General features: G+C 40.8%; 2 protein-coding genes across 2 annotated transcripts; both read left to right on the top strand.

Annotated features, from left to right (window-relative positions):
- Window positions 1–1,438: 1,438 nt before the first annotated feature.
- LOC148082430 (E3 ubiquitin-protein ligase TRIM39-like) lies at window positions 1,439–4,433 on the top strand. The gene is made up of 10 exons (XM_087788192.1): window positions 1,439–1,450; window positions 1,753–1,987; window positions 2,061–2,412; window positions 2,485–2,580; window positions 2,890–3,123; window positions 3,201–3,345; window positions 3,423–3,449; window positions 3,533–3,597; window positions 3,719–3,835; window positions 3,918–4,433. Exons 2-10 carry the CDS (start codon window positions 1,761–1,763, stop codon window positions 4,281–4,283), a joined length of 1,629 nt encoding a protein of 542 aa, XP_087644318.1. The 5' UTR covers window positions 1,439–1,450; window positions 1,753–1,760; the 3' UTR covers window positions 4,284–4,433.
- A 2,364-nt stretch (window positions 4,434–6,797) lies between these two features.
- On the top strand, window positions 6,798–9,792 carry LOC148082429 (E3 ubiquitin-protein ligase TRIM39-like). Its single transcript, XM_087789608.1, has 10 exons — window positions 6,798–6,808; window positions 7,110–7,344; window positions 7,418–7,769; window positions 7,842–7,937; window positions 8,248–8,481; window positions 8,559–8,703; window positions 8,781–8,807; window positions 8,892–8,956; window positions 9,078–9,194; window positions 9,277–9,792. Exons 2-10 carry the CDS (start codon window positions 7,118–7,120, stop codon window positions 9,640–9,642), a joined length of 1,629 nt encoding a protein of 542 aa, XP_087645734.1. The 5' UTR covers window positions 6,798–6,808; window positions 7,110–7,117; the 3' UTR covers window positions 9,643–9,792.
- Window positions 9,793–10,225: the final 433 nt, after the last annotated feature.

Genomic DNA, 10,225 nt, shown 5'->3' with positions numbered 1-10,225 from the left:
TCCAAAGCTTAGGAGCAACAGCCTGGAAGGATTTCTCTCCTCTGGTCCTGAACCGTGTGCGAGGAACCATCAGTAGATTCTGATCCACAGACCTCAGAGCCCGAGCTGGGGTGTAAGGCTGGATCAGATCAGTGATGTAAGAAGGAGCCTGACCATGAATAGATCTGAAAGTAAGAACCAGAATTTTAAAGTTGATCCTGAAAGAAACTGGAAGCCAGTGAAGAGTTTTAAGGATCGGAGAAATGTGAGCTTTTGCTTTGTTTTCTTCTCTTCCTTCTTGGTCGACTTGGACAAAGAAGAAATAATTGTTTACTGGACAAGGTTGTTTACTCAGACATCACGTGTGTTAATGAAAGACTTCTTCACCCAAATTAATTATTAGTTAGTGAATGATTCAGATACGTCACGTTAAAAAAATGGTCACGTTTCAGTGGACAATCAGAGCTTTGGGATTTCACCCGGAGGCATGATGCGGAGTGACCTACTTAACATGTGCTCTGACCTGCAGCAAAGTTGAGGTTCCTAAAACAATTTTCCCAAAGGAGACCTCCAGAGGGATCAATAAAGTTTGATCTATCTATGTTATCTATTGTTTGGCATAAACAAGAGATTAATTGTACGAGATGGTCTCATTGCGTTTCTTCATATATTTAGTCACATTGTACATTCTCTCCAGAAATATTTGGCATAATGTTAAACATTTAAATGATCTGTTCACTATTCCTTCACAAGTCGAAGTATCTGTAAGTAAAATCAATAACTAATGTTAATTCTTGTTTAATTCTTAATTTTGGCACTTTTTCAGAAAACTACATTTACTTACATTAATATGTATGTGTTAGGAATGATATTGATATTTAAGATTTAAGGGTTAATTCTGACTATAAGTTCATAATGAAAGCGATTGAAGTAAGAATACTGACTTTAAAAGTATATAAAAAGGAATCCTACTTTGTCAAATAAGTAAGTTTAATTATTATTTGTAAAGTACCTTTTCACAGACCAGGGTCACAAAGCACTTGAACAAAAAAGGTCAAGATAACACAGTGACAAACAGCTGAGATATTTAAGAAAAAGCCTGCGCAAATTAAAAGTTGCATTTTAGATATTAGTATATAGAAAAGAATGAATGAAAAAAAAAAGAAAAACGTTTAATAAAGTTTATATTTTTCAATATATGCAGCCTTAGAACAAGGTTGTGCAAGAATTTCCAGTTTTCTTCAGACACCATTCACACAGAGATCAGTTACACTACGTGATCAACGTCTGCCAAAAAAACAATGCAATTTTTTTTCTCTCCTGCGGGTGCAGGCTTTGTGATCTAGATCTTGTGAGAGAAGTAGATCAACTAGAAAGTCAACTCAGTAAAGGAGGCGGAGTCACCATGATGTATATTAACACATCCCTGCCCAGCTGTCGGTAGTTTCGTCCAACTTGGTGACAAGCAGAGGTAAGAGATTATCCATCAGCACTTTTCTTGTGGACTCTGTAACGGATTTGTTGGATTGGTCATTTCTTTGATAAGCAACACTTTTAAATGAACTTATTTTTTTCTTTTTATCACCTTAATGTTGAATTTCTCACTCATTTCACAGCAAATAGGATGAGAAAAAATGACAATAACTGTGCGCCTCTTACTTTTTTTAATGTAGTGATTAATCAGGATTAGCAAATAAATGTACTTTATCAAAGGCTTACAGCATTGTAAGTACATTTGGACATGAAAATGATAATCCTGATGTCTTAATCTAGAAACAAACATGGCCAACACTTCACTGGAGCAGCATTTCCATTGCTGCATCTGTCTGGACATCTACTCTCACCCGGTCTCCCTCCCGTGTGCACACAACTTCTGCCTCGAATGCATCAAGGGCTATTGGGACTCCCAGCTCGGTTGCATGTGTCCGCTGTGCAAAAGGAATTTTATAAGTCAACCAGAGCTGACGATCAACAAGGAATTTGAAGATATGATCAAACTCTTTATTAGGTGTGTAGCTAACAATTGAGTTGCAGGAAACATGATGTAATTTGGTTGTAATGATTTGCTTTTTTGCCTCCAGGCCACAACCAATCCCTGATCTGACCGCGGGAGAAAACGACCCGAACCATGGCGACGCCGTTCTTTGTAACGTCTGCGTTGGATCGAAGTCAACAGCAAAGAAATCCTGCCTCACGTGTCAGATGTCCTACTGCAATGTCCACCTGGCGTCCCACCAGAGGATTCCTGCCTTAAAGGATCACCGGCTTACGGATCCTACGACCTTCCCGAACAGCAACCTCTGCCAGAACCACAATAAACCTCTGGACAGGTTTTGCAAGCGTGACCTGCGACCCGTGTGCGAGAAGTGCTCGGAGAACCACCACCGGAACCATGAGATCGTCCCCATGAGGGAGGAGAGCAAGAGAATGAGGGTGAGGACCAGACCACAAAACCTTTGTGTCCGTGTTCATGTTCAGGTTTAACTCTTTCCTCGACTCCCCCAGGCTTCTTTGAAGGCGACCAAGTCAAATGTGAAGAAGCTGATCCAGAGTCGACGCAAGAAGGCAGAGGACGTGAAACAGACGGTGGAACAGAGCAAAGTAGGTGTTACAAGAATTCTATTGATAAAACTGCAATGTTCTTTGATTTTTTGAAGGAGAATAAAGAAAATAATTAAATCATGATGGGGATAATACACTTAAATAATTGAAAAAGTTTTCCAATTTGACCAACAGACATTTAACATGAGGAAATATTGTAATAATATTGCCTTATTTATGTCTTTATGTTGTGAATATTTCTCTTTGACTAACTGATATATTGCAGTGTGGGATACATTTATTTCTAAATCTTAAAAATAGGAAATTACATTTTTGAAAATTCACTTATTTGTGTTTCTTTTTCGACAGAAAGTCACTAAGAGAGAAATTGAACGGAGCTCCGAGGTCTGCCGGGCCATGATCGGAGCCATCGAGAGGAGGCAGGAGGAGCTGGTGGAGGAGCTGCAGGCGAGGCAGGCCGAGGCAGAGAGGAGAGCCAAGCAGCTGCTGCTGGATCTGGAGCAGGAAATCAGTGACCTGGCTGTGCAACACAGTGAGCTCCATCACCTGGAGCAGAGCAGGAACTCGCTTCACCTGCTGCAGGTGAGAATTCCGCGCTTCAAAATGTACTCCAAGACAAAAAACCTTGTATATTAAACAACTGTTTGTTGGATCTCCAGAGCCTCTCATCTGTAGACGCTCCTCCTCTGAGAGACTGGACTGAGGTGATCGTCCACTCTGATAACTGCATGGGAACAGCCAGAAGATTCATGGAGACGCTGGCGGACGACTATCAGCAGCTTGCAAATACTCTCTCAGTGGCAGGTTAGTGATCTGACAGCATATTTACCGCTAAATTGTTGGGAACATGTGAAGTGACTGAGTTTATTCTTCTCGCTCAGAGGCAGACATGGTGAGGCAGTACACCGGTAAGTTAAAAATGGGACAAACGGTTATTATTTTGGTTGTTAAAATATATAAATGTTAATCTGTTTACTGTTTTTTTTTATAGTCGATGTCACACTGGATCCTGCCACTGCCTCAGGATGGCTGGACGTGTCTTCCAACGGGAAAAATGTAAGAAACTAGCACTTTTCAGTTTTATCTTCAACCATTATTTTTACCTTTATTGTCATTCATTGCTGCTCAAGTATATAATCAATAATGATATGATGTTAATTGTGACGACGCTCTGCAGGTGAGCACCAGAAAAGAGATGAAGAGAACTCCTGCTGGCCCTCAGAGGTTCGACTCCTGTGTTTGTGTTCTGGCCAAAGAGAGTTTTCCGTCAGGGCGACACTACTGGGAGGTGCAGGTGAGATTTTGATGCTTCAAGCCTTCCCTCATTTTTTCCATCAGGACTCTTTATTGACTCTGGTACTTTGGGCATGTTTTAGGTCGGGAATAAGTCAGATTGGGATCTTGGAGTTGCCAGGAAGTCCATCAACAGAACCGGACATATCATAGTTCGTCCTGAAAAAGGTTTCTGGTCCATCTGTCGGCGGAATAACGGTCCCCTCAGCTCTTGCACTACCCCGTCAGTCACCATCCCGCTCCAGGAGAGCCCTAAGAAAGTTGGGGTCTTCCTGGACTATGAAGAAGGGCTGGTCTCCTTCTACAACGCAAACACCAGGACTCACATCTACACGCTCAGTGGATGCTCCTTTACTGAGGCGGTCCTTCCCTACTTCAATCCATGTGTGTCCGAAAACGAGACCAACTCTGTTGCGCTGATGATCTGTCCAGTTGAAACAAGTCTCTGACATTAAGTATGTCGTTCTTTTGAAACTCAGCTTTACTGTACTTGGATTGTACTGACACTATCCTGTGTATTTGATGTAAAAATGTAACATTTGTGTTGTTTTTGCTACGGAAGAATTTGTACAAAATAAAGTGAATTTATTTTCTAATGGAATCCTGGTTTCCTACTTGCAAACTACTACAAGGTACTACTTAATCACACATATTCCTGGTATTACTCAGCTCTCTAGAAACTCTTTATGAGGTGGAAAAAAACAAGTGTTTTGGATTTCAGTGTCTCCGCCTTTCCACTCCTACAGTAAAGACTTGCTCAGCGTGTTCTTGCACAAGTTCTTGTGACTGTAGTTTTCATTTGTCATATCAGAAAAAGTGTCAAGAAGAGAGCGTAAGAGCCGATGACATTTTATCGAGAACCGTGATTTTGAAGAAGTATATTACACAGCAATTATTTTGTACCAGATGTTAAGAGTATCTCACGCTACTGCCAGAAGACAATTCATGTAGATTGAAGGTCAAGTCTGATGGAGAAAATAAAAAGCCCTGAAGCTACTTCTGCAAATAAAATATTGAGGACAATTAAAACCGAACAATTTAGTTCTAAAGTTTCAGTTCTTGTGCTTCAAATATTGTGTCAACTAATTGGAGAATTCGGTGGTCTTTCTGAAATCTTGAATTTGATTCAGATGACCTCTAATGTTAGAAAATTAATATTCATAATTAGCCTTGAACATATTTCCATCATGTCTGTTGCAGGTGGTTTGCTGGTAACTCACGTCACAAAAGGATGTTAAAGGCAGTTAAGGCTTGAATTGTTTTTTTCAAGCACTGATCAGTTTCAGTAAGTAAGTAAGTATGTCATTTTTATTTGTATAGTGTTTTCCAGACCAGGGTCACAAAGCGCTTAAACAATCAAAACAATATTCAATAAAGTATATTCTTGAAAGATCAAGATAAAACTGATAACACAACAGGAGTTCCAGAAAATCAAGGAAAAGCCTGAACAAATAAAAACGTCTTAAGATGTTTCTTAAAGGAGTCAGTAGACTCCATCAAGCTCAAAGAGAGAGGAAGATCGTTCCAAAGCTTAGGAGCAACAGCCTGGAAGGATTTCTCTCCTCTGGTCCTGAACCGTGTGCGAGGAACCATCAGTAGATTCTGATCCACAGACCTCAGAGCCCGAGCTGGGGTGTAAGGCTGGATCAGATCAGTGATGTAAGAAGGAGCCTGACCATGAATAGATCTGAAAGTAAGAACCAGAATTTTAAAGTTGATCCTGAAAGAAACTGGAAGCCAGTGAAGAGTTTTAAGGATCGGAGAAATGTGAGCTTTTGCTTTGTTTTCTTCTCTTCCTTCTTGGTCGACTTGGACAAAGAAGAAATAATTGTTTACTGGACAAGGTTGTTTACTCAGACATCACGTGTGTTAATGAAAGACTTCTTCACCCAAATTAATTATTAGTTAGTGGATGATTCAGAAACGTGACGTTAAAAAAATGGTCACGTTTCAGTGGACAATCAGAGCTTTGGGATTTCACCCGGAGGCATGATGCGGAGTGACCTACTTAACATGTGCTCTGACCTGCAGCAAAGTTGAGGTTCCTAAAACAATTTTCCCAAAGGAGACCTCCAGAGGGATCAATAAAGTTTGATCTATCTATGTTATCTATTGTTTGGCATAAACAAGAGACTAATTGTACGAGATGGTCCCATTGCGTTTCTTCATATATTTAGTCACATTGTACATTCTCTCCAGAAAAATTTGGCATAATGTTAAACCATTTAAATGATCTGTTCACTATTCCTTCACAAGTCGAAGTATCTGTAAGTAAAATCAATAACTAATGTTAATTCTTGTTTAATTCTTAATTTTGGCACTTTTTCAGAAAACTACATTTACTTACATTAATATGTATGTGTTAGGAATGATATTGATATTTAAGATTTAAGGGTTAATTCTGACTATAAGTTCATAATGAAAGCGATTGAAGTAAGAATACTGACTTTAAAAGTATATAAAAAGGAATCCTACTTTGTCAAATAAGTAAGTTTAATTATTATTTGTAAAGTACCTTTTCACAGACCAGGGTCACAAAGCACTTGAACAAAAAAGGTCAAGATAACACAGTGACAAACAGCTGAGATATTTAAGAAAAAGCCTGCGCAAATTAAAAGTTGCATTTTAGATATTAGTATATAGAAAAGAATGAATGAAAAAAAAAAGAAAAACGTTTAATAAAGTTTATATTTTTCAATATATGCAGCCTTAGAACAAGGTTGTGCAAGAATTTCCAGTTTTCTTCAGACACCATTCACACAGAGATCAGTTACACTACGTGATCAACGTCTGCCAAAAAAACAATGCAATTTTTTTTCTCTCCTGCGGGTGCAGGCTTTGTGATCTAGATCTTGTGAGAGAAGTAGATCAACTAGAAAGTCAACTCAGTAAAGGAGGCGGAGTCACCATGATGTATATTAACACATCCCTGCCCAGCTGTCGGTAGTTTCGTCCAACTTGGTGACAAGCAGAGGTAAGAGATTATCCATCAGAACTTTTCTTGTGGACTCTGTAACGGATTTGTTGGATTGGTCATTTCTTTGATAAGCAACATTTTTAAATGAACTTATTTTTTTCTTTTTATCACCTTAATGTTGAATTTCTCACTCATTTCACAGCAAATAGGATGAGAAAAAATGACAATAACTGTGCGGCTCTTACTTTTTTTATGTAGTGATTAATCAGGATTAGCAAATAAATGTACTTTATCAAAGGCTTACAGCATTGTAAGTACATGTGGACATGAAAATGATATTCCTGATGTCTTAATCTAGAAACAAACATGGCCAACACTTCACTGGAGCAGCATTTCCATTGCTGCATCTGTCTGGACATCTACTCTCACCCGGTCTCCCTCCCGTGTGCACACAACTTCTGCCTCGAATGCATCAAGGGCTATTGGGACTCCCAGCTCGGTTGCATGTGTCCGCTGTGCAAAAGGAATTTTATAAGTCAACCAGAGCTGATGATCAACAAGGAATTTGAAGATATGATCAAACTCTTTATTAGGTGTGTAGCTAACAATTGAGTTGCAGGAAACATGATGTAATTTGGTTGTAATGATTTGCTTTTTTGCCTCCAGGCCACAACCAATCCCTGATCTGACCGCGGGAGAAAACGACCCGAACCATGGCGACGCCGTTCTTTGTAACGTCTGCGTTGGATCGAAGTCAACAGCAAAGAAATCCTGCCTCACGTGTCAGATGTCCTACTGCAATGTCCACCTGGCGTCCCACCAGAGGATTCCTGCCTTAAAGGATCACCGGCTTACGGATCCTACGACCTTCCCGAACAGCAACCTCTGCCAGAACCACAATAAACCTCTGGACAGGTTTTGCAAGCGTGACCTGCGACCCGTGTGCGAGAAGTGCTCGGAGAACCACCACCGGAACCATGAGATCGTCCCCATGAGGGAGGAGAGCAAGAGAATGAGGGTGAGGACCAGACCACAAAACCTTTGTGTCCGTGTTCATGTTCAGGTTTAACTCTTTCCTCGACTCCCCCAGGCTTCTTTGAAGGCGACCAAGTCAAATGTGAAGAAGCTGATCCAGAGTCGACGCAAGAAGGCAGAGGACGTGAAACAGACGGTGGAACAGAGCAAAGTAGGTGTTACAAGAATTCTATTGATTAAACTGCAATGTTCTTTGAGTTTTTGAAGGAGAATAAAGAAAATAATTAAATCATGATGGGGATAATATACTTAAATAATTGAAAAAGTTTTCCAATTTGACCAACAGACATTTAACATGAAAAAAACACTGTAATAATATTGCATTATTTATGTCTTTATGTTGTGAATATTTCTCTTTGACTAACTGATATATTGCAGTGTGGGATACATTTATTTCTAAATCTTAAAAATAGGAAATTACTTTTTTGAAAATTCACTTATTTGTGTTTCTTTTTCGACAGAAAGTCACTAAGAGAGAAATTGAACGGAGCTCCGAGGTCTGCCGGGCCATGATCGGAGCCATCGAGAGGAGGCAGGAGGAGCTGGTGGAGGAGCTGCAGGCGAGGCAGGCCGAGGCAGAGAGGAGAGCCAAGCAGCTGCTGCTGGATCTGGAGCAGGAAATCAGTGACCTGGCTGTGCAACACAGTGAGCTCCATCACCTGGAGCAGAGCAGGAACTCGCTTCACCTGCTGCAGGTGAGAATTCCGCGCTTCAAAATGTACTCCAAGACAAAAAACCTTGTATATTAAACAACTGTTTGTTGGATCTCCAGAGCCTCTCATCTGTAGACGCTCCTCCTCTGAGAGACTGGACTGAGGTGATCGTCCACTCTGATAACTGCATGGGAACAGCCAGAAGATTCATGGAGACGCTGGCGGACGACTATCAGCAGCTTGCAAATACTCTCTCAGTGGCAGGTTAGTGATCTGACAGCATATTTACCGCTAAATTGTTGGGAACATGTGAAGTGACTGAGTTTATTCTTCTCGCTCAGAGGCAGACATGGTGAGGCAGTACACCGGTAAGTTAAAAATGGGACAAACGGTTATTATTTTGGTTGTTAAAATATATAAAATGTTAATCTGTTTACTGTTGTTTTTTATAGTCGATGTCACACTGGATCCTGCCACTGCCTCAGGATGGCTGGACGTGTCTTCCAACGGGAAAAATGTAAGAAACTAGCACTTTTCAGTTTTATCTTCAACCATTATTTTTACCTTTATTGTCATTCATTGCTGCTCAAGTATATAATCAATAATGATATGATGTTAATTGTGACGACGCTCTGCAGGTGAGCACCAGAAAAGAGATGAAGAGAACTCCTGCTGGCCCTCAGAGGTTCGACTCCTGTGTTTGTGTTCTGGCCAAAGAGTGTTTTCCGTCAGGGCGACACTACTGGGAGGTGCAGGTGAGATTTTGATGCTTCAAGCCTTCCCTCATTTTTTCCATCAGGACTCTTTATTGACTCTGGTACTTTGGGCATGTTTTAGGTCGGGAATAAGTCAGATTGGGATCTTGGAGTTGCCAGGAAGTCCATCAACAGAACCGGACATATCATAGTTCGTCCTGAAAAAGGTTTCTGGTCCATCTGTCGGCGGAATAACGGTCCCCTCAGCTCTTGCACTACCCCGTCAGTCACCATCCCGCTCCAGGAGAGCCCTAAGAAAGTTGGGGTCTTCCTGGACTATGAAGAAGGGCTGGTCTCCTTCTACAACGCAAGCACCAGGACTCACATCTACACGCTCAGTGGATGCTCCTTTACTGAGGCGGTCCTTCCCTACTTCAATCCATGTGTGTCCGAAAACAAGACAAACTCTGTTGCGCTGATGATCTGTCCAGTTGAAACAAGTCTCTGACATTAAGTATGTCGTTCTGTTGAAACCCAGCTTTACTGTACTTGGATTGTACTGACACTATCCTGTGTATTTGATGTAAAAATGTAACATTTGTGTTGTTTTTGCTACGGAAGAATTTGTACAAAATAAAGTGAATTTATTTTCTAATGGAATCCTGGTTTCCTACTTGCAAACTACTACAAGGTACTAGTTAATCACACATATTCCTGGTATTACTCAGCTCCAGTGGTGGACAGTCAGGGCCAGCAAGGCCTTCTCTGCTGGCCTAAACACTATCAGACAGAATCACTGACTTATGTTTTAATATTTTTTTTTCCATTTCATATTTTAGCCATCATTTGTTGCCAGGGTCAAAAATCTGCCTCGACGCCTTCAGAATCGACAGTGCTGGCGTCTGTAGTAAGTAAGTAAGTGGCAATGACGCTGTTGCTTTAACCAATCAGAGTTCTAGTTGGCAACACCTAGGCCTTCTTGCAGGCGTCCTGTGACGTCAGCATTTTCACGTCCTTTGATTGGATGTTCAGAGAAATACTCGTCAGAGCCAGCAAAGCCTCTATAGCTAGCGGCGCGAACTCAAATATTT

Source organism: Callionymus lyra, chromosome 4 (assembly GCF_982586985.1).
Source record: "Callionymus lyra chromosome 4, fCalLyr1.hap1.1, whole genome shotgun sequence".
NCBI lineage: Eukaryota > Metazoa > Chordata > Actinopteri > Syngnathiformes > Callionymidae > Callionymus > Callionymus lyra.
This window is presented reverse-complemented; position numbering and strand designations above follow the sequence as displayed.